Source organism: Tyto alba, unplaced genomic scaffold (genome assembly GCF_018691265.1).
Source record: "Tyto alba isolate M040663 unplaced genomic scaffold, T.alba_DEE_v4.0 Super-Scaffold_3, whole genome shotgun sequence".
NCBI classification, from domain to species: domain Eukaryota; kingdom Metazoa; phylum Chordata; class Aves; order Strigiformes; family Tytonidae; genus Tyto; species Tyto alba.
In genome coordinates this window covers 10,491,444-10,514,868 of record NW_024881304.1, presented here as the reverse complement: position 1 = coordinate 10,514,868, position 23,425 = coordinate 10,491,444, and the positions used below count along the sequence as shown (strand labels likewise).

The 23,425-nt window shown below is 38.5% G+C and overlaps 1 protein-coding gene across 7 annotated transcripts in view; it reads left to right on the top strand.

The window, feature by feature from the left end:
- The window catches only part of FHIT (fragile histidine triad diadenosine triphosphatase), a 620,021-nt gene that overhangs the window by 453,955 nt on the left and 142,641 nt on the right, over positions 1 to 23,425 (top strand). For all 7 annotated transcript variants that reach the window (XM_042799725.1, XM_042799726.1, XM_042799731.1 and 4 more), the window contains 2 exons: positions 16,526 to 16,671; positions 17,557 to 17,586. In XM_042799725.1, coding sequence (XP_042655659.1) covers positions 16,526 to 16,671; positions 17,557 to 17,586 — 176 coding nt within the window. The remainder of the gene's footprint in view (positions 1 to 16,525; positions 16,672 to 17,556; positions 17,587 to 23,425) is intronic.

Here is a 23,425-nt window from a genome sequence, read left to right as displayed (position 1 = left end):
GCTGTGAGATGGCCCCCGAGCACTGGGAGGATGCACTGGGGCACCAGTAAGGCATTAACACCCAAGGTGAGGGCTGCGGCCCCACCTTGCTGCATCCTCCAGCTTGCAGTGGAGCTGATGTGTGCTGCTGGCTGCCCCAGCCTCCGCTCCCTGGGCATGGTGTCCCCCGTGGCAGCAGCACAGACAGCCAGGATTGGTGTTTTCCTTGCATGTGCCCAAGGCAGTGTAAGTGATCCAGATGTGCTGTCATCCTTTTGAGGAAACTGAATCAAGGTAAAAGCATTTTCTTGACATCTGCTTCCACAATGTTTTACTTGCCATTATGTGCAGATGTATTCTTTTGCATTGTGCTTGCCATTGTGGGAACATTTTTTTTTTTTCTGATATATTCAAAATTATGCTTAATGACTTTACTCTTCACCTCTTGGGACTCATATTTCTGGAAAATATAAAATGCAAACGGAGAAAGCAGGTATGTACGTGCAGACATGTAAGACAAACCTCCAAGTGAGAGTTCTCTGGTAGATGGTAAGTTTGGGGGTTTTTTTGATAGAGCAGTGTCAGTCTCATAAATGTCATCTTCTAAAACATAATTGTTGTGTGGCTACATGGGTTAAGGCAAGAAATAATTTCAAAAACAGTATTTTATGATGTTCACTACTCTAGTAATCTGTCTGTGTTAAAATTCATTTACTTTCATCCTGTAAATTGCCCTAGAGCACACTTGGGGAGATTGTAGATATTTTGATATCAGAGTTCTGAACAAGGAAACACACTTTGAGTTTCAATGCACGTATGCATCTATATATCTATAGCTTACACAAGTTTAAAGGAAATCAATTAGCTATTGACTATTGCAGAGCGATGGCGATAGCATCTGTAAGTGTGGATAGTTTTCTAAGTCTAAGTAAGGCTTTCAAATTTTTCAGTACTTGGTGAGGTCAAAATTACTGGGAGAGAAGGAAGCTCCTCCTTGCAGGGTTTCATTATTTCAGGATTTATGTAAGTGCAGATGAAAATGCAGAGTGTGTAATTAAAAGGAATGCAAGGGTTATTTAATGTTTCCAAATCTAAGATCTGTAAGACAGAATTGCTGACAAGGTGTTCTCTAAGTGGGGCCCATGGCTTTGAGCTCTGTCTGCTCCTGTTGAACTCTAAAGTGTGCTGGAAGGCTTGTCCCTTCCCTGGGGTTTGGGAGACAGACATGGCTACTGGGTGCAATTTGCGATAGTTCTTTCCTGCTCAGTCTAGAAGGGTCAGGTGAAACCATTCAAGATGCCCAAGGGCAAACACACACTTCTGAACAAACTGAATGAAGTTAAAACCTGTAAAACAACACAAGTTTGACCATCCTTTCTCAGCAGCAGAGTGTGCTTTTTATTTTATTCAAACACTGGTTCCCCATTCCTCCTCTTATTGGTAAATATTAAATTATTGTAATTAATGCTTGAGTGTTTTATGCATTTTGTAATATTTCAGGTCATGGAGGTTGCCAGTCAGTCTAGTGTTTTACTTTTAAACATAGGCCCCTTGATGTCTTAGCTGCTGCCACTGGAGGATTGGTGTCAAAGTTGTGCTGCATGTGTGGTGTCGGCTCTGCCTGTGAGCACAAGCTAGAGCTCCATTTTCCATCCTTTTAATTGGTATTAAAGGAGACAGCAGCAACCTCGCAGCTGGCATCTCATTTCATCAAAGCAGTGATAAACTTTATATTCAAAAAAACTTCTCTCACTTCAAAATCCTTTAGTTTTGGTGACAAATGTTGGGGTATATTTGCATACAAATCACTTTCTCCCAGGAAAAGGCTGATTTTTTTTTTTTAATATTTTTTTAATGCTTTCTAAACATAGTTTGTCTGAAAGTTTTATGAGACAGTTCTTTGTTTTCATACACAGTCTGATTAGCCTCTTTTGGAACAGAAGAGACTGAAACAACATTAAATTGCCTTTTTTTTTTTTTTTTTTTTTTTTGAGAACATCCTGAGCATGTTTTGCTATAGAACAATTTCCTTTCCCTCTTCTAATTCTTTGGGTTCTCATCTCCATTGATAACCTTGCTTATCTTGCACTTACAAATTAGTGGTACAAATATAATTGGATCTGGCATCATGGCTGTGAGTATTTTTAAAATTTGTTTAATTGTTAAATTGGCTTAAGATTTTTTTTTTTTTAAGTTTTGTTTAAAAGGTTGAGTTTTTTATTAAGTAACTTTCCATTCTAATCAAATATCTGAAGTGGTAGTCAAATGGAAATTCTATTTACTCTTTCTGATGGCAAATATGGCTTAAAAGAGCTTAATTCTCTACTACTGAAAATCTCTCTTACAGAAACACTTTTATCTCTTGGTGACTGGTTGCATGGCAAAATCACCTCAGCCTGATCTGTCCTATTCTTGGACACCATTTTATCTCCTCTGCAATCGACTTTGTCTGTAGTGGAACCAACATTCTTTTTATCACCCAAGGTCTGATCTTGAAGCTTTCACCTTCAAAAGCACAGCCATCCTTAGACAGACTGGTAGCTCCGAATGATTTATAACAAAAGAGAACTTTGAAGTTCGTATAAACAACCAAAAAGCAGTGTTTTCTGCCTTTTTTAGTTATACTGCTATTAGTTTGCTTGCTTCCACTTAGGCATTTCTTGTGTCCTCCATTCTGTATCAGTGACATGCAGCCAGGAATGACTGTGCCACCAGTTTCTGACTGGCCTGATAAGAAGCCTAAGATAATAACGCAAAGCCTAGGAAAATGATTCGCCAGTGTTTTTCACAACAGTGGTAAGTATCAGTATGGGGTTGCATGTGAAATGCAGACAGGCACATTCAAGGAGACTCTGTAGAGAACATGTGTTTAATTTCCAGGGCAACAAGCATGCCCATCTCTTTTACAAGACTGAGTTTTATAACAGTATACACAGCCATCACTGACATGTTGGGAGGTCACTGGGTGATTCACGTCCAGCAGCTTAACAAGAGGAAGATGAACAAATGACAGTGGAAATGCTTTCATTTGGAGGAGTACCAAATGTTCCTGCTCTTTTAGCACCTAGATATGGGATATCTACTTTGTGACCTTTGGAAAGAGAAAGGCATCCGCATTTCTCAGCAAGACGGCTTTGACAGTGATCATAAACCCCCAGGAAATGCTGTGTGCTTGTAATTTTGGGAAGAAACACTGAGATCTAGGTATTTATTTGCTGGAACAAAGTTTGTGATACCAAATTCAACATCAGTTTTCTCCCTCACATCCAGGATGCAGCTGGAGTACTGTCATCTTTCTTTGTTGTTTGTTTTGTTTTTGTTTTGTTTTTTTGGCATAAGTTTACTTTCTTTTTTAACATTGATAACATGTCAGATTTAAACCATTTTTTTTCTTCACTCCAGGGAACTGTCTGCTAGCAACAAGCACAGTGATATATAGTTGTTATCAGCTTGTATTACGGTAACACTGAGAGGTCCAAACCAGAGATCACAGCCCAGATGTTTGGGGGTATGTAGACGTGCTGTGAAGTGCTAACAGCTACTCAGACCTTGCTCCAATGAGAATTTTAGGCCTGTGATTAATTTGGAGTGCACAGCACTCTTACAGATTCCCACAATGGTTCCAACAGTAGCAAGGGAAATATCTATTAATGAGGGTGAGATAGGATGTGAGGGTTGAAGGGCCATAAAATCAGATACTTTCCTTGATAGACCTCAGCCTAAAGCATCTGATAACCTTGAACCCTGTCCTTGCACTGTACAGCACTCACAGGGAACTTCATGCAGGTATTGAGGTTCATGTGGATGTTTCTATTTGGGCCTATGCAATTGGAGCTCAGTAAATTGGAGGAGGGAGTAGCAGGGAGGAGAGCAGGTTCAGGGCTCTACTGAGTAGAAATCCACAGAGAGAAACAGGAGTTTTCATCTCTGCAAACATCTTTTCATATCCCTTGCTCAGTTGATTTTTTTTTTTTTTTTTTTTTTTTAATCTCAACTACAGGGCATTCAGGGTCTCCCCTTGACAGTTATGTTGCATTTGCTTTGGAACGTTTGTATTTCCCAGCAGTAACCCTGTGCTAGGGATGAACATCTCTGGCTACTTTCAGTAGTGTCAACAAAGGAATCAAACATCAGTGGCTTTTACTGACAACTGATGTTGTGCAGCAGACCATTGTGAGACCCATATTTTCTCTTGGAGACTCCTGTTTATATAGAGCACTGGTCTGATGGACTTGGATCCCTGACAATATGTGCATGTTCTGTGCCTCTCCATAAAGGCTGACCTCTGTGGAGAGCGGTAAAGGAGGATCTCCATCCTGCTGGTTTTGGGAAGGTGATGGGCTGATGTGGAAATGCTCCTGTGGGCAAAAAGCCAAAATTGTGCCACGCAACTCCTTCCTGTGCTCAGCCCTGCAGGGATTTTGTCATGCTGCATGTGATGGCATCTGGAACTTATGGAGTGTGAGAGGGCAAATGAGGGGGGAAATGCCTTCTCCCCCTCTCTTCCTTGAGCACCTGTTAAGGAGCAAAGCATATGCTGGTTCTGGATTTGCAAATCATTATAACGACAGACTGTGACAATAAAAAGAGCCATGAAAATAGATCATGTAAAGAAGTCCTGGATTAAGGAATCCCCTGGTACACTGGGACATGATAAAACCCCACTAAGTCAATAATCTGTGCATTAAGAACTCTGGTTATGTAAAGGAACTAAAACAGTCTATTTTTCTCAGTGAGCCAGAGGAAGTGGTAGCTTGGGTATGTAATAGCATGATAAAGAGTGCTTGCTCTTCAGTAGCCCTTGCAGTCTAACTTGATTTACAGATCAGATCTCTGTTGATGACAGTAGAAAAGACTGTAATGATGCCAATGACCGTGTCTGAGAGAGTCTCAGTTGTGTCTTTATTCCAAGTCCACAGAAAGGAAATAATAAAAACAGATAATGACATTAAAGTAATGGTTTCAGATGGCACACACACAAAATAAGGTTATTCAGAGTTAAACTGCTAGTTTGTCTTCTTCATTCTCCTATCCTTGAATATTGCAGGCGTCCTGGATGAGAGTATGAATTTATGTACTGTGCTTGCTGTAAAGCCCAGCTATGATGTGCAGAGCTGGGAACAATGAGCATTAATGACAATAATAGTATTAGAACAACATCCACAGAGGCAATCATGACACAGAGCCCTGTTGTCTTTATCCAAGAGGTCTTATTATGCAGCCTTCCAATACCTAAAGGGGGCCTACAAGACAGCTGGAGAGGGACTTTTTACAAGGGCATGTAGTAATAGGACAAGGAGTAATGGTTTTAAACTAAAAGAAGGTAGATTTAGGTTATATATAAGGAAGAAATTCTTCCCTGTGCAGGGGGTGAGGCGCTGGCCCAGGGTGCCCAGAGCAGCTGTGGCTGCCCCCTCCCTGGAAGGGTTCAAGGCCAGGTTGGACGGGGCTGGGAGCCCCCTGGGCTGGGGGAAGGGGGCCCTGCCCGGGGCAGGGGGGTTGGAACTAGATGATCTTTAAGGTCCCTTCCAACCCAAACCATTCTATGATTCTGTGATTATGCAAGTGAAAAACAGAGGGGAGATGTCCTTTCTGATTCCTTCCTCTGTTATAGCTTTAATTGTCTTGGGTGCTTTGTAAGCTATGTTTTACCATCTCTGCTTGAGTTTTATTTTGTACTACAAGGAAAGATTTGTGCGGATAGTTTTGTGTTGAAGATGTACTCTACATCTGTTTTACTTTTTCTCAGCCCTTCAGTACAACTTATCTAAAACTGACTGCCCTGGCAGGTGAGGGTAAATGCATCTTTGGGAGCATTTTCCCCCGATACTTGCACTTTCTCTGAATACTCTTGTCAATATCGAGTTTTTTGTGTTAAAGCATATATTAAATAAGTTTTCAAAATTAAGTAGCTAAAGAATAGTGGCTTAAAATACTTTATTTTCATGTTGGACTGTCTCTGAGTCTCTGCTTAAATGCTACACAGGGTCTTTGATGTTTCTACCCCACCTTTCCCTCTACTGCAGCTGCGTGAAGGCTGATTCCCCACTTTCCTGCACTAGTTGTTTTAATGCCCAGATATGTAAACTGGATAAGAGGCTATTTCTATATTCCTCTTTGTTTTGAAACACCTATATCAGCTCCCAGTTATATTTCCCTTTTTTACCATTTCAGTGGTTTCGTCCTCCGACCATTACCATTTCTAAGGGTCATCACCTGTCTCCTTGAATGCATGGAGGAGTACGTGCATGCTCCTGGGCTTCACTGTTAAATAATGTAGAACTCCTTGAGGTGACAACAGTACTGTTTTCAGTAGGTCCTCCTAAACAGCAAAGAAGTAATAACATTTGCAAAAAAAAACAATAAACTCTTACATGAAAAGTCATCTCTCCACTGCATCTACTTCAACTGTGTATTAGTCAATGTAGTACAGATACTCATCTAGGTTCTTTATCATGGACTTCGCAATTTTAAGCATTCAAAGGAACTGATGGAAATACACTGGCAGATTTATTTTTAGGTACAGCAGCAAAGATGTGATCTTGCTACTGTGATTTCCCTTTCTGCTGTGCCAGTGTGCTGAACAGCTCTTTCATAAGGCAGATAGAAGTTTTTCTTGTTTTTCAGACTGTTCCTAAAAGTGCTGATGTTTTTATGGAGGGCTAAGCCATTCCTGCAAGGGGTGTAGAGAGCATTTTTTTTTTTTTTTTTTTTTTTTTTGCAAGAGAGTTTATTTCTCTCCTTTGTAATTTAGGCTTATTCTACTCTCAATGAATAGTTTCCTGGAACAGCATAGCCCATTCTGTTGCTTTAGAAGCAATTTTAGTAACTAAGTATGCAGAATATGCCATGAGAGCTTCCAGCTTAAGACAAGCACAGCTCTCCACTGACTAATTAGAGTGATTTTCTGAACACCCTAACAGAACTAGGCAGCATACCACTCCTGAGAAATTAATGGGAATCAGGTGGTTTATTCCATTTAAAAAGCTGAAAATCCCAGCATACATCACAATATTCTTTGAGGAATACCCTTAGTGTAAGACAGTATGAATTATCCAAATTCAGCTTTCCAAAACTCCCTGTTATTCATGTTCCTCATTATCTATCAATTACATTCAAAAGTACCTTCATTACCTGAAATGCTGATTATCAAAACGTATTCACTGTCCCCTGTGATACTCTGGTAATTGATCTTGTACTGCATTCCTCCAACTGACGCTCCACTGGTTATGAAATAAAGGCATTGTTGGTCTGGCACAGGCTACCACGAGCTTGTCTTTCTCTGTGCTGTTCAGCATAGACAGTGCAGAGTTATAAAGAGTATGTGTAAAGTTCTTGATCATCTGTCATTGGCAGGTAGTTGGAGAAAGTGGATCTGCTACCAGCTTCCCCAGCAGCAGGTCCAACAGAACCTTCCTTGAGATAACTTAATTCTGGAGAAAACAAAGGAGAATGGGAGGAGTGAAACTTCCTAAGCAGCAAGATATTGCCATAAACCGCTGGCTTTTCACAGCTTCAAATCCGGTGGTTTGCTCTGTCAGTCAAACCAATTTACCTTCAAAATTAGGCAAGATAAATCCCAGGGTGATCCACCAAATAATAATTCATTTATTTTATTGCTGTCTCCCACCATAGATGCCCAGAACAGAAAAAAAAATATTGTACTTTCAAGTACAAAAGATTGTTCTATAGAGAACAATGTCAATAAAGCTTATGGGTTTGTACAGAACCTTAATTCCCAACACATACTGTGGTGTCTTTCTGCCAGGTTAAAGCTTGTTTCCAATAAAACTTACTGCCAGCAATATGGCATCCAATAAATTGCAAGAATATAAATTTGTCATAACTAATATTTAGTAATTAATTATTCCCTCATTATAGTACCCAAATCATGACCTAGAATATAACTTCATAATGATCACATTATTTTTTTTAATATGATTGTGCCACAGTTTTAATTAAGACCCAGTGCTCAAATGTTTTCTTACAAGTTATTTCCTATTCTCAGGTGGAGAGGCTGGATCATGAGTTAGCTTCCTCTGAAATGAGGCTTTGCAATGACATGTTGAAATACCATCAGGGTTAATTTTGGTAAATTGAGTTCAATGCAGTTTTCTGGTGGTGCAGGTCACTTGAACAAGACTTGTAGGTGCTGAGCTGCTTTGCATGAACATATTAGTTTCTATGGCAAATGTCATAGTTCCAGTGTTTAAGCCAAAAAACCCCTCTTTGAGCATTGCACCCCAAATGCTGTTTGATTTCTGCTGTCAGCTTCAGGCATGGTTGTTTATTTCAGTGGGCTAGTATGTTTATAATTGATATATATGCATAGATATCTTAATGTAATTTTGAATAGTTTTGTCATCTATTTAGAAGTAGGATATATCATCCAGAGCAATATAGACATAGTTCCTACCTGAAATGGGTTGTTGTACAGCAGTATTTATTTACAGGATCTTCTCAGAGCATCACAGCAGTTATAGATGAAGTTCTTTCATTTTGGGATTTCTGCATTTCCAATTTGGCCACAGGTTATTTTTTTGGGGCCTTCCAAGATCGAAAGCTCAATGTGATTCTAGAATGTGATCATGATCCCTGGTACAAATGTAAGTTTAGGTCTGCAGTAAATTTCCACCAAATGAAACTTGGATCAGAGGCATGTTTCTGAGCCACAAGCTCTCCCACGGCTATTCTCACTGTGGTTCCACTTAGGCGCCTGCTATTGCCCGAAGCTGCCCCTGAGGTCAGTAGCTAGCAAAAAAGGATGAATCCTACAGTAAAATATCACTTGCTATCAGGAACTGAGCTTTTAGTGACCTACTTGACATACCCTAAAGGCATTTAAAGGGAATATCAAATGTATGAAAGGCACTTGTTTAAAATGAAAAGTGAACAGTTCTGAATTTCACATTTCCCTGCTCTGGCCCTCTGTCTTGTGGAGTCACTGTACTTTGAGTAGCAGTACTTTGTACTTTGGTGTGTTACCTAGCATGATTTTTAGAGTATAAAACATATCTATATTTAAATTAGATGTATTGACTTATTTTTCTACAGAAAAAGTAAAATAATATTTATTGTTCATTTCTTGGAACTATTGGATCCTTCACTGACATGAAGAATTATTTTAAGTAGCTTCAGTGGGGTGAGAATGTCAGGTACAGTAAAAAAACCCACTGTATAAAAGCTGCAGTCTGGTCTTAAAACACTTATTATAGTGCAGAGAGATCCATGTCAGAGATTTACACTGATTGCTCTTAGTTCCACTGGAACCACTAATTCTCTGTTTTATTTCGTAAATCTGGTCTTCTGTATTAGTATAAACATGTATTGAGCTGCCTTATCGAGATCAACTGTGTTTAAATAATTTGTCTTATCTTAATGACTTTTTTTATTAATGCTAAGATGGTGCATAACAAGATCAAAAAAATCCGTTGTGTGTGGTTTTAATAGTCTGAAGTAATTTTTTAAGTTTTTATTGTAATTTTATTGCATATTCATTGGCTCTTAATCATCTTTATTGTTCACAGCTAAGTTTTCTCTCAAACTAGCAAGTTCTATGATGTACTGTTTCTTGTATTGTACCAAAGCAGCCTTCTAAAATACATTTAAATCCAGTTCTACATGTAAAGCCCACTAAAGAGTACTCCTCCACCTTTTCATACTATGAAATGCTCACTCTTAATCCAAATAGCCTCTACAGATTTCCTTCCAAAAGTGAGTCACTTTGTCTTATTTGAATAAGATTTGGCGGGGGGGGGGGGGGGGGCGGGGGGCGAGACAGACATCAGTTCTTGTATTGTTAGTTTTATGTACGTCCTGATTCAGTGTGTTTAGTTGGGACTGAATGGATTCCCTGACATACTGTTGTTGTAATGAAGCAGAATATGTATTTGATTAGTTTTTAGAGGTTTTTTGATGCCTTGTATGTGCTTGTGCTATTTCAGTTGTTTTCACTTCCTTCTTAACTCCTCTTATAGGCAGTGTCTGTGGATCTATTATTGTTTTCTTTGCATAAAGAAATTGCTCCCGTAGCCTTCAAAATGTGAAGAATTGTTCAAGGGCAGAAAAAGGATAAATGACTGGCAGTTATTTTTCAGTTATATTAATTTTATTAGTCATGCATTTTCCTGTGGGTTTTTTGAGCTATTGGACTTCTTTCTGTTAGCAATTAGAGCTTTTGAAAAAGAAAACTTGTATTTAGATGCAATGATGAATTCAGTAACCCTGCTTACACTCCTCTGTTGAATCTGGGGACAACGTTGTGGTGAGTTTTAATACCTGAAGCTTCGTCTGACTGATTCTCTCTGCTTGGGGCACTTGATGCAAATACATGTAAAATAGAATGTAAAAAAAGAATAATCCCTCACCCAGATACCCACAGCGCATTATTTCTGCATTCCCATCAGCTAGCTTACGGATGTGCAGAAGGGGTCTTTCATACAGACCCATGAGCTAGTTACAAATAATCATTTATTACAGTCTTCTGCAGCTGGTTCTTCTGGCCTCTGAGCTCCCTGCAGCCACACCAAGGTACCGTCTTCCCACCTCAGTGAAGTCTGAATTGGCCACTGAGCAGCCTTGTGCTCAAGGGACACCAACTCTACATGTCTCTCAAATGCTTCCTGCTGTTAGAAAGAGATGGTAGCAGTATCCACGGTGCTACAGTCTGTATTAATCCTAAAATGAACAAACCCTGACCTCCAAGGCAGGAGTTCTTGATGAGAGTTGCTCTGTAAATGACTGGAGTGTTTTCATCTGGGGGAAGAGGCAGAGGCTACTGTGCTTTGATTCACCCAAGCTCATGAAATACATGAAGCAATATTAAGACCCCACAGGTACCATAGTTTGGAGCACATTTATTTTTTTTTTAATGAAAAGAGGTTAGTCAAAACCAAAATATTAATGAAAATGTCAGTTTTGATGAGTTTTCCAAACTTAATTTATTCAGGAAAGTTTTTATTAACTAAACTGCATTTTGTATAAAACCGTTAGAATGTTAAAATAGATATTTCAAGAGTTTTAAAAGTTTTGGAAATTTTATTAACTACTACTTTTAATCTTTAAAATATATTCTTAAATTATTTTTTGAGATTATGACTCTTATGCTGTTGTGAATCTGTAAAAAGTCTCCTGAACAAGAACACTATTTCCATTCCAATCTGAGCTATAGATTCATGACCATGTTGCACATTGAAAATAAATAATTCTTCTGAGTTAAAACCTTTTGTAACAAATGGTTTAGAAAACTAACAATATTGGTCAAACCCAGGAGCTTCATAAAGAAGCAATGACCCTTTCACTTTTAGATATTCTGCTTTTTCCCCTTGTATTTTGTTCTTTTAAAGTCTCACATATTAAGAAAACCTGTCAATTTTAATGTTTTTAACTGGTTCCTCAAAAAGAGAAAGAAAAAAATATTATTGCTTTTGTTAGAATGTCAGTACCTGCAGAGGCTTTAATTTTTTCCTTTATAAAGCTTTGAATTTTTCTGTTTGAAGTCCAAATTCAGGAATAAAACAAAAGTCAAAACGGAAAGTATGTTTTCTCTATAACAAACTAATGGACTTAACCAGGAAAAAGCTGTGTTTAGTTCTAAAGCTTGTCACATAAAAGGAATTTTAACCTCTTTGGGGTTTCTTTTTTTGGTTTTCTTTCTTTTTTTGACCCCCCCATAGGCCATTTTTCCAACATTTCAGAACTACGGAACATGTATACCTTGATAGTTGTGTGTGAAAATTTATAATGAGCACTTTGTGGGGTTGATCAGAACCCCATTGAAGGGAACACAGAGGTTGGCTTAGACATTAAATATAGAATTACAATAATTTAGGCTTCAAAGTCAAAATTCAGATAAAGCAAATAAAAAATGCTACTGTGCCTTTGAATTTCAGGCTCCACTCTTCTAAAAAGAAAATTGCATTTGAAGTGGTCAGCATGCAGATATTGGCCATGTGTTTTGATTTTCTTGTAGAATCTTAGCCCTCTCTGATCAACTGAAAGTCATTATGCAGTTAACAAATGCTCACTTTTCAGTAGTGACCCATAATCTCCAGTGTGAGCATATCCTTAAATACTTAGATGTACATGGGGAATTTGTACAATTGAACATAGCTTTGGCAGTGACCAGGTGCCCATTGCAGTAAACGCCTCTGAATGCCAGTTTCGAAGGGCTCCAGTTGTCACGGTCTAAAAAGTCAATGAAAGAGTGAAAGAGATTTACAAAAACATGTGCAACCTTGACTGTTGAGGGCTGAGAGCTGACACATGTTTCAGCATCCTTGCTCTGCTGGTGTGTAAAAACTTGTTGGACCATGCTTGCTTGACCACAAGTCTGAGCTTTTCCAAACAGGTTACAATGTTAGTAGACCAACAGGCAGAGGCTGTTAATTTGAATTATGGAGGAGGCTTGCAGGCTTTGGTGCATTAAACAACCTGCCCAAGGTTGTGCAGAGAGCAGTCTGCTGTTCCCAATGTATAAGGACAAGTGATTTTGTTGAAAACATAGGTCATCCTTAGGTTTTAGCTCAGTTTGAAGGTAATGGGTCTGATCCACTGTTGCTTTACTGCTACTTTATGGTTAGGCACTTCCACTAATATACCTGGAGTTTTAGTCTACTGTCTACTGGTAGTCTGTGGAAAATACTGACATTCCTAATTGTTTAATAAATCTTTAATGGAGCTTTTAGTGTGTGTGAGGGTATGCATATTAATTTGTGTATGCGTATTTAAGTATTAGGAAAAAAGTAAGGCTGTTGAGAGACTCCTGCAAGATCTAGAGAGAGAAATGTACAATCACAGATTATAATAAAGTGTAAAGGTTTTCCACTCCTTAAAATGGAGAAGTTGACATATTAAATTGCATGTACTCTAATGATGTGGACTGACTCAGAGAATTTGAAGGAAATAACAGCTGTGCACATCAAAGCTTAAAAATAGAAATTTCATCAGTCAGTAGCAGTTTAGAATGAATGAAGAAGTCACAAAATTATTAATTATGATGGCGAGAGAAAGGAAACATAAAGTTCAAACTCTCTGGAGGCAAAATGCAGTCTTCAATCATGTAGCACATCTGCTGGGTATCATCCCCTTGTCCTGCTGAGCCACTGTGTAAAGGTGGGGGCTGTTGCCCAAACACAGGCACCTCCTGCCATTTCAGATACTGGAAGATGATTGAGACTGCCCACCTGGCTGACAGATACGACATGGGGCATATGGGAGACTCCTGCTGTTCTGGAGTGGCAGCTGGGTGCCCCGAGGTGTCTCAGACGGCAGTAGATGCTTCTGTGTAAGGAGTAATTGCACAGAGGCATAAGTACAGACTCACTTTCACTTGCATCTTTAATACACAGTCACCTGAAGCACATCAGTAGTGCATAGCAGTGTTTGCAGTGGGTAATCGCAGAAAGCAATGAACAGTTTATCTCATTTTAAACTTAGGAAGAATTTTGAAGTGAATAGAGCATTTACCCAGGTTAAAATCTGGCCAGGATATAAGGTTAAAATCTATCCTAGTGTTAAAAATTATGATTTAAAGTTGCAGTGGATGGTTGTTCTCTTAATGACCTCAAAACCATGAATTCATGCTAACATTTGCCTTTTTATATATTCATAGTTAAATATAACTTGAATGTTGTCCTAATTACATTCTCATGTTAATTTAGATCTGATTCAGAACTTCTATCATTATTCTTTGTAGAATTATTTTGAAATTATGGAAGGTTTGGTAAAGATGCTCCAGTATGTGATTGTGCCTTTGAATTATTTATCACATTCGAAGACAGAAATATGGTTAAAATCTAGTTTGAGTTGTAAATGAGTCTTGGTAATGTAAGGAGGAAGTGAAGATCCTTTCCACAGTATGGCATGGTTTATGGGCACATTGTTTGATATTGCAGGAATGCTTTGCAGCCCCACATGAACAGAGAGCCTCACAGCTTAGTAAGAAAACATCCATTGCACCAACCAGAAAATGCTATCTAAGCAGATAAAACAGATGAAATATGGAAGAGGAGAGAGAGAGGTACAGAGACAACTTGCCCAAATGACAGAGCAGATTAGTGACAGAATTAAGAAGAGAGAACAGATGTCCTGTCTTGGTCACAACCAGCACTCACACCACACTCTCTCCCTCTGCTTTGTGCTATGGAAAAAAAAGCTCTTGCAAGCAGCATTTAGCCCATGTTTTTCACAATGCGTCATGGTGGCAAGTTAGTACAGTGTTAATATAAAGTTGTAGAAACCATGATTAATGCAAAAATTCATACTTGTGGCTCTGGCCCTGAGCTAGATAGAGAATAAACAATTGCTGGTGAGGTCCATGCGAGTCTGAGAGGATGAGAAACTGGGAACAAATTCTAAAGGAGGAAAGGAAACTTGTTTTAATGTAAGCAGTAGTTTTGCTAGAGGTAAGTGAGGGGAAATTCTTCACTTATAAATGGTTCGTTGACCCATGATAATAAAGCAGTGCTGCAGAAGAAGGATAATTATCTACTTAAGTATCAGATGCCCTGAGGGTAAAAGCTACCCTTCTCTGCTTTTGAAAAATGAACTCAGATTAAAAGAATGTCCTTTTTCCTGTTTTAGTGTTGACATGGATTTCCTTTTTATGAGTAAAATTAATTAGTTTTTCTATTCCTTTATTCCTGGTATGGAAATCAGGTCTGCCAAGCAAGATTCCAGCTCTTCCCCTGGGCCCTAAGTTCAGCCAATAGCATCCTTTATGGAGGTGCTTTGTACAGTGTGCTGGGAAGGCACAAATAAATTACAGTTTTATGATGCCCAGTGGCTTGCCAGGAGGCACAGCATTTTAGAACTAAAACCCCACAAAACTAGGCTTTTTGTCCCCATCCAGTATTGGTTTATTTCCAACTACCTGCTTTCTAAATACATATTTCTCCTTTCTTAAATTTTAATACCACAAGTTGCAGCAAGAGAAAAAGAGAATAGTGGTGGCATAGCTGATACTGTACTAAAAGTAATGAGGGCCAGATTTTCAAGGCAGATTAACACCCATAGCTCAGTCCAGTCTTCCCCTGTTCTGTTGAGAGCTGCTAGTTGTGGAGCTCACTCAAAATATCTGCCCCCACTTTAGCAAATATCCATTACAATCTTGTCTGTCCTCATCTGGACTCTGAAAAATGATCAAAACTTGCCCCTATTTCTCTATTTCCAAAAAATGTCTAGTTTTCTGTCCAATCAAAATTATAAGTGTGATTCCTGTGATAAACTTGGTGAATGTAAATATGTTGTCTCTGTGTTTATGGAAATAAATCATCTTTTGCATGTATTAATCCTTATTTCAAACGTCTTACGCATTTCTTGAAAATCAGGCTGATGTAACCTTTGTGTGAACCTATTAACTACAGAGCATCTCCTAGTTACCTTTCCTGGAGTATAGAAAATATTCCTGAATACCTGCAGGCTTTAAGATGCAGTAAAATTATGGATGACTGTAATACAGTGGCATAGAACTTACTTTTCTTCAAATAATCCTTTGAACTTGTTTTAATACTGAAAAAATAAGTAGTTGTTAATTTTCTTGCGAAAGTTCAAGTGGTATTAAAGGTGAATTTAAGGTCTTTATTTTGCAAACAGAATACTACAGTATTCTGACTATAGTCAGAAAAAAATAATCCTGTCTGCATGGAATTGAAATGAGAATCAAGTCCCAAGTACTTGCTTGTAGGATTTACATAACTGAGGCTGTTCTAAGAATTTTGGACCCTATTAATATTGTTACAAAATTGACTTTCAAGTGAGGAATCATTGCATTTATTAATTCTTTTGAACACAGCAGATGAGATGACTGAATAGTGTCTGTGTACTTCCATTGTTTACTTTATAGCTTTATTTCACTGACTCATGAAGTGCAGTCACCAAGGTAGAATAAAATCAAAGTATATTTATAGTGTTGTGAACACCACACTTAAAAGGGAATAGACTTAATTATCTTAATGTATTGCTAAAAACATATAATATTTATAACAGGAGTGCGTTCCTTGTGAATGGTAATTAATGTGATGAAGAAATAAGTGACCTGCTATTATCAGCATAGCATCAGCTTTTCACGTTTAGGTACCTAAAATTAGAAGTCTAAGATCAAGATTTTAAAAAATACATACCACCTATGTGGAAAAGCATTGTAAAATTGCTGTCTCACACACATCTTAAATTCCTTTGGCTTTCCCCCCATTTTTAATCACAAAGAAAAAATGTCTCTGACTTTCAGAGGTGTTAAATACAAACATCTCTCCATCAAAATGTAACTTTGAGTCTGTGAAAACTTTGCTTTCCTTCAGCAGTAACATATGGACCTTAGTTTAGACATTTGCCCATATCTGTGGGATTTAAGGAAACTTCTGAACAAAGCATCATATGATTCTCTGTATTTTGCCTTATGTTTCAGTTGCTCTTGCTGTAATCCTTTGAGAGGAAGAGTTTAGGCAATCCAAAGATGATCAGAAGCAGGTTACAGGCTAGGGATTGAGGCACTTGGCCTTCTGGACCACTCAGACTTGTGTTTGTGCCTTGACAATACCACCTTCAGATGTCCTTGTTTGTCCTCTGCGGCTGGTGGAGCGTTTCCGTGACTTGGGTCCTGAGGAAGTGGCTGATTTATTTTGTACGGTGCAAAGGGTTGGCAATGTGGTGGAGAAACACTTCTGCAGCACCTCGCTCACCATTTCAATTCAGGTTTGTAAACCAGTCAATTAAAAAAGATTTAATGGTTTGTTTTATCAAGCTTTCAACCTTCTTCCCTAGTCCAATGACAAAAGGACATTCAAACTTCAAGTAGTAATAAATGCAAAATAATAATTATAAAAAAAGAAGCATAATAACTGCATTGCAGTCTGCCAGATTTGCCACTGAAAAAAACCTAAAAGGCAAACCAGCAGAAAGCTATGGATAATTAATAACTGCAAAATTTTTGAATATGCCTGCAAACACTCCCAAATGCAGTGCTTGCTTGCTTGTATTTCCGCAAATACTCTTCCTCAAAGAAGTATTTGCAGGACTGACCTAGAGAAGGCAGCCACACCTCCCCATTCAGCAGGTAACCCACTGTTTGTGGTGGAAACAGGTAACTCCTGCTTACAGCTATTTACATGTAGGCAGAGAGATGTAGCCATGTAAATATGTCATCACTTCTGACCTTTCAGTTATTTGTGCTGAGTGTTTTTATACCAAAAAAGATCTCTGTTTAAAGCAAATCAGGAGACTAAGACCATTTAATTAGAATAAGAATTTAAGCAAGCATGCTTTGATTAAATTCTCACTTGCATGTCTGATTTTGTGTTCACAAAGATCATAAATCTATTGCTGTTTAAAAATATGATCTGAAAGAATGAAAAATAAAAGCTGTCTTTTTTTGTGGGCTAAGATACAGTTTCTCACTTTAACATGGCCTGATATGGAAAGGTGCCTTGTCCAAAAACTTTGTTTTAATAGTCCTCAGAAAAATATGCTAAATTAACATACGGTGTAATTGGATGTAAATGATTACCGAGTAAAGATCTCTGAATTCCTGTGTGATCCTTGTTAGTTCCTCTAACCTGAGGCTTCTCCCTTTGCTTACAGGATGGCCCTGAAGCTGGACAAACGGTGAAGGTTAGTGCTTATTATGCAGAATACAAATTAAGAAACAATTATAAGAACTAATAAAAGATCAAAGCTAGTCATCTGCAGACCATTGCTGTATCGTTATTTTATCCTTGAGATCAAAAAATCCCAAGTGTACAATAGCTGTAAATATTTTTTATTGAAATTGCACAGCATAATGTTTACAGGTTTTCTTTCTAGACAAAAATTTCCAATCATAAAAATATCTTTTCTAAGCTGTTGGGTGTATTTATGCAAGGAAAGTCTCAGAAAAGAGGCATCTGTTTTAAGTTTTTTGTTTGTTTTATGGAGAAAATATTGTCCTTCCATTCATAAACTCTCTGTTTGTCTTTTTATTGCCTAATGAGTTGTAGCTAATTATAGGAACAGTTAAGCTGAACCACATTATGAAAATATACCTTTTATCTATGCTTTCCCTCTACATATTCATATCACATTCTTGTTACTGAAGTTCAAATGTAATGGAGCCAGTGAAGCTTAAAAACAGTTTTTAAGTGTACTTCTGAAAAAAGGTAGGGGGATGGAGGGTTAGAGAAGGATTTATGATTATACTCTTCACTTCAGTAATAACACAGATAACATCCAAGATGGTTCTCCAGCCATGTTTCACTGCCTCATAATGCAAATGCAAATGCATGTGTAGTTAGATTATATGCCTGAACATTAGATAAAGGCTATTTTTTACATTTAGAATCAAAGGAAAGTCAAATATGGCTATGGGTTAGCACTTTGTAAAATCAAATTAGATGTCTCAAAGAAGCTGTTTGGGTTGATTAAGATAACTCTAACAACCAAATGATGGTGTATAGAAACACTCTCCTTCTTTCCAATTTGCTGTATTGACCTTATTTTTCCTAGTCCTTTTTGTTGCCTGCTTTGAATATTTAACAGAGAGGTAATAGGGAGAAAGAAGAATAAAGTGGAAAATCTCCAAGCTTTGGGAAGCTGAGTAGTGGTGAAGGAGCATAATACAATTTACTTCAGTACTGCAACAAAACAGATTTCTCGGCTTGTGACTTAGAGTGCATTGGGTGGGTTTCACTGGGAAAGTCTGTTGATAGGTTAAATACTTTCCAAAGTAAATTTTATCATTTACCATAATCATCAAAACCAACATATTTTAACAAACAGATTTCTTTTGGCATCTTGGACAAATGTTTTTTTTATGTGTAAAGAAAAGCTTTATAGGAATGATTATATTAAAATATGAGAAAATTTGTTAATATGAATGAGCAAAACTAGATGTGTGATTGTGAGGAGTAGCAAATGCTTATGCAGGCCTTTAAAAGTCAATAAATTCTGTATCATTTTGTACTGGGACTGGAAACAAAGAACATTAAGTGTTAATCTGTCCAATACATTGCAGAATGGTAGCCACCCTTCATGCTTCCTTCTTGCACTTTTAATAAGCAATGAGATGAAAATGACCTACTCTTATAGCTGAGAACCCCTAGACTCTTTAATAAATAGTGTGTATTCATAAATCAGAGGTTAGCAGTTTGCGTTTTTCTACTTTTCTGCATCATTGGGCAACGCTGTAATTTATCATCATCACTTTGGGATGTTTATCATCCAAAAATGCCAACAACTATTTTCTTCAGAGAACTCAGAGCTTTCAGAACTTGAATTGGGGAGGAAATTACTATGATCAAGATCTTCTTTAAAGTGAACAATAGAGTGGATATATAAATAGCTAGTTCCATTTAAACTGTTTTGAATCAGAAAGTTTGAAAAACTACCTATGTGATCTACAAATAATTTCTGAACCTTAAATTCAATGTCGTGTTTCTCTATGTATTTTTCTTCTTGTATCACAATGCACAGTAATCCTGTCTTCCTCTAAGGGAACTTTTAATTAAAATTTCTGGAACAGACTAAACATTAGTAAAACATTCTAATAGTAAGAATAGCAAAGCATCACAATATCCAAGGGAGTTTGTGGAGACTCTGTTTCAGTAGGGTAGGCAAGTGTATGTCAGGAGTTAATTAGGTGTAGCTGATCTTGCTTTGAATGGGGTCACATACCAGATGGCTTCAAAAGCCTTTTCCATTCATATTTTGTATAATTCTGTGTACCTGTATGAATACAGACTACTGTATGTGCTACATAGGAAAAAAATTACAGGAAGCAGGGGAAGAGTACTGGCTGTTAAGTTGATTACTGCAAAGCTTTACTATAAAATGGGAAGAGATATCAGGCTAGCTGAAGACAAAAACTGAGAAAATTTTATCTGAAAAATATTAGGAAAATCTTTCCTTGTCAACAAGAAGGAATGATAATCCTTGTCCAAGAAAAATTTTGAACCTCAGTTTGAGTCTCAGGTTTTTCTTATTTTTTTGCTAAAAATTATATGTACAATGCATGCAGCAGGTTTAAAGGAGATTATCCTTTAGGCGTGATTTTGTGTAGAAATCAATTATCAGATTGTCTGACAATCTTACATGTTCATTCTACTGGTGTGTGCAGGTTTCAGTCAGATGTATCATGTACTGCAATGTCAGGACACATCAGTGGTGCCTCTTGGTCTAAAACCTTCCTAGTCACCTAATGGGAAGCTGTTTATAATCTAACATGTAGCTCTGTTATTGCTTTACTCTCTTTCTTGTGAATACCGTCCTCCTTTGAATCGAAGTTAGCAGAACCTGCAGTACAGCATTCTAGGGAAGCTTATGATCCTTTCAAGTTCTCCCATTATTGCAGTCTGTATGTTTGCATTGGAAGGGTCTTTGGAAGAAATTATACTTATACCTTGACCCTCAGCTCGCCAGTACTTTGGAAGTGTAGATGGGTCTTTTTTTACCCTTTAGCAGCTGGAAATATACATTTGCTAAGGAATTCTGAACTATGTCCCAGCTCTCAGACCATAAAAAAATGCAATATATTGCTTCATAATCTTTTTCATAGCAGTCCACAGATTGTGCCTATTCCATTCCTGTCACCTATTTATGAGAGGGACAAATGTCCCTCTCCAGAGGTGGTCACAGACTTGCACACTTTGTGTTTTATAGCAAGAGGGTCTTGTACCAACTCACAACAGAGAAACTCAGTGTCTCTGAGCAGTGTGTCAACAAGCATAACCATTTTCCAGCATTAAATACATTTTTGAATACTTGATCCTTCTTACTTGACAAAGGAATGAAATTGTATTTAGGTACTCTCATAAAGAATATTTATCTCTGCAATTTTGAGCTGTTTTGCTTGGAGAACACAAAACCCATGGTGTCCTTGTGCCAGAAATGGAGGGTGAGTTTTGTGCTATTTCTGTTTGAGAATGCTTTAAATATCCAGGCAATTTCATGGATCAGGGAAATCAGCTCTGCATCTTAATGCAAGGCTCTTATTGCTATGTCAAGTGAGTGACGTTTCAAGATTTCCCCAGTATATTTTATAGCCTTTTTTTCAGCATCAAGTCAGCAAATGCTCTAGCTGCCTTGGTGGATGTATAGCATATAGTGTAGAATAAACTCTCAGGTTTACCTTTTACGTAAGATTCAATCATAAGAAACTCCATGTACTCTGTACAGGCTAAACAAATCAAGCTGGCAGGAGCATGATGCAACTAATTTATCTGTAGAGACAAGATAATATCGCACAGTAAGTGTCCATTGCACAAACACATATGAATACACACTCTATTTTGCAGCAGTGTCAGAATCTCCAGCAGCTCAGCACCTCCACTGTTATCCGTGAGTAAGTGCCTGTTTGCCAGTTACAGGTTCATGTAAATAAATGAGAAAGTGAGGCTGATGGTGGCAGTGTGGGTATATGTGCAGAAATTTATTCTATATGTCACACATTCCACTAATTATTTTACACTGAGAAGATTGTCTCATGATTAATTTTTGATGTACATGTTTTTCTTTCCCAGATGCTTTTTTAATGCTGTGTTAAATCAATCCACCTGGTTTGCATTCTTTAGAAATCTTAACCTGAACTGTGGAGTCTAGGTTTTCTTTAAGCCCACAGCAAACTGCTCTTTCATACTATTTGTCTACTTATCTCTGGACCTGAAGTACTGGACTTCAGGTTTGAGTCTTTAAATTTAATCAGATCGCATTGCAGACTGATTGCATCAGAAGGATTCAATTCACTAACTGCAATACTTTTGATGCCTCTGCCTGCTTTCCCTGCAGACTTGGCAGATGTAAGTCCTTGTTTAATGGAGTATTGGAAACCACCTTTTGCTCTCTTAAAAGAACAAAAAAAAGCTGGTTGAAAAATGCAAAGATTTTTTTCTTAGTTCCTAAACAAATATAAAAATTCAGGTATAAAAACATGGAAAAAGAAACAAGTTTTTGAAAACCAGATTGTAGTGAAACGTGAACAAATGGTCTTGTTTGCTTTACTCTTAAGAACGATGATTCTCTTGAAGGTTTGTGGGATGTCCAAAAATGATTTGATGAAGTACAGCAGTCTCTTTGAATAGCTTTGAGAACCACAGTAATAGTATTTGATTGGAGAATATGTAATATTGCAGACAGGTAATTGGTACAGCAAATTCCATGGTCTCAGGGCTGCTATGTCAGTTTTGAGCTCATAATTTTCTTTCTATTTCAGTACTGTGCTTAGAATGGGGTGAATTTTGTTGAGATGTTAGTAGTGTATATTTTCAAAGCTAGGATTATACTGCCCCTTACAGAGATGGGGAAGCAGTAGTGGCATCCAAATAGTTTGCCTCCTGCCTCCCTTAACGTCTTTTGCTAGCTCTTTGTTTTCTACTCACTCTAAATAATAGTTTTTGCCCTTTCTTTCAAAGCCCTTTTCAAACTCTGCCTTGTGTTGGTCTAATTCTCCTTTTAGTCCCTTAGCCAGACCTATGTTTTCTATGATTCAATTAATGGGTATAGCCCTAGAGTCCCATTTTCCTCTTTGCTTTGTGTCGTGGTTTGGGCCTGGTTGGCAGCCAACCACAATGCAGCAGCTCTCTCTCCCTTCCCCTCTGGCAATGAGAAGGGACAGAGAGCCAGGCTTGGGGCTCAAAATAGGACTGGGATGGGGAAAAATTCCCCTTTATGATCACGAGAAAAAGGCAGACTCATTAGGGGAAGAAAAAAAAGAACATACATTTATTACAGACACTAACAACACATAACAGAGTAGGACAGTGAGAAGCATTGCCACATCCTGAGAACACCTTCCCCCCCCACCCCTTCCTTCTTCCCAGGCTCAGCTCTGCTCCTGATATCTCTACCTCCTCCCCCAGTGGTGCAGGGGCAGGGAATGGGGGGTGCAGTCAGTGCTGCCACTTCCTTCATCTTCGGTGAGGGGAGTGTCCGAAATTTGTTCCTCCTGCTCCATCGTGGTCCCCCTCTCACAGGAGACAGTCCTCCACAAACTTTCTCAGATGTGAATTCCTCCCATGGGCCGCAGCGTTCCCCACACTGCTCCGTCATGGGTCACTAACTTCCTCCGACTGGATTCCCTCCCACGGCTGCAGCCCTTCCCGAGCTGCTCCGGCGTGGGACTCCCCCGCATGCTGCAATCCTCCCAGCACTGAATTACAGCAGCGGGGCTACCTTTTCCCATGAGACCCCGGCCTTCTTCGGGCACAGAACCTTGATCAGTTGAGCAGGAGTCACAGGCCATAAATCAGTGTCTGCTCCACCGTAGATCTTCATGGGTGGCGGGGGGGGCCGCCCTGCCGTCTCCCCACAGGATACAGGGGGGTCTCTGCTCCAGCACACCTCCCCCTCTCCTTTCTTCCTCTGTTCCTCCACTGACCTTGGTGTTCATGCAGCTGCAGCAACTCCTCCTCACTAGTCCGACTGTCCGTCACCACGTCCCTTCTTAAATACGTTATTGCAGAGGCGCAGCTGATTGGCTCAA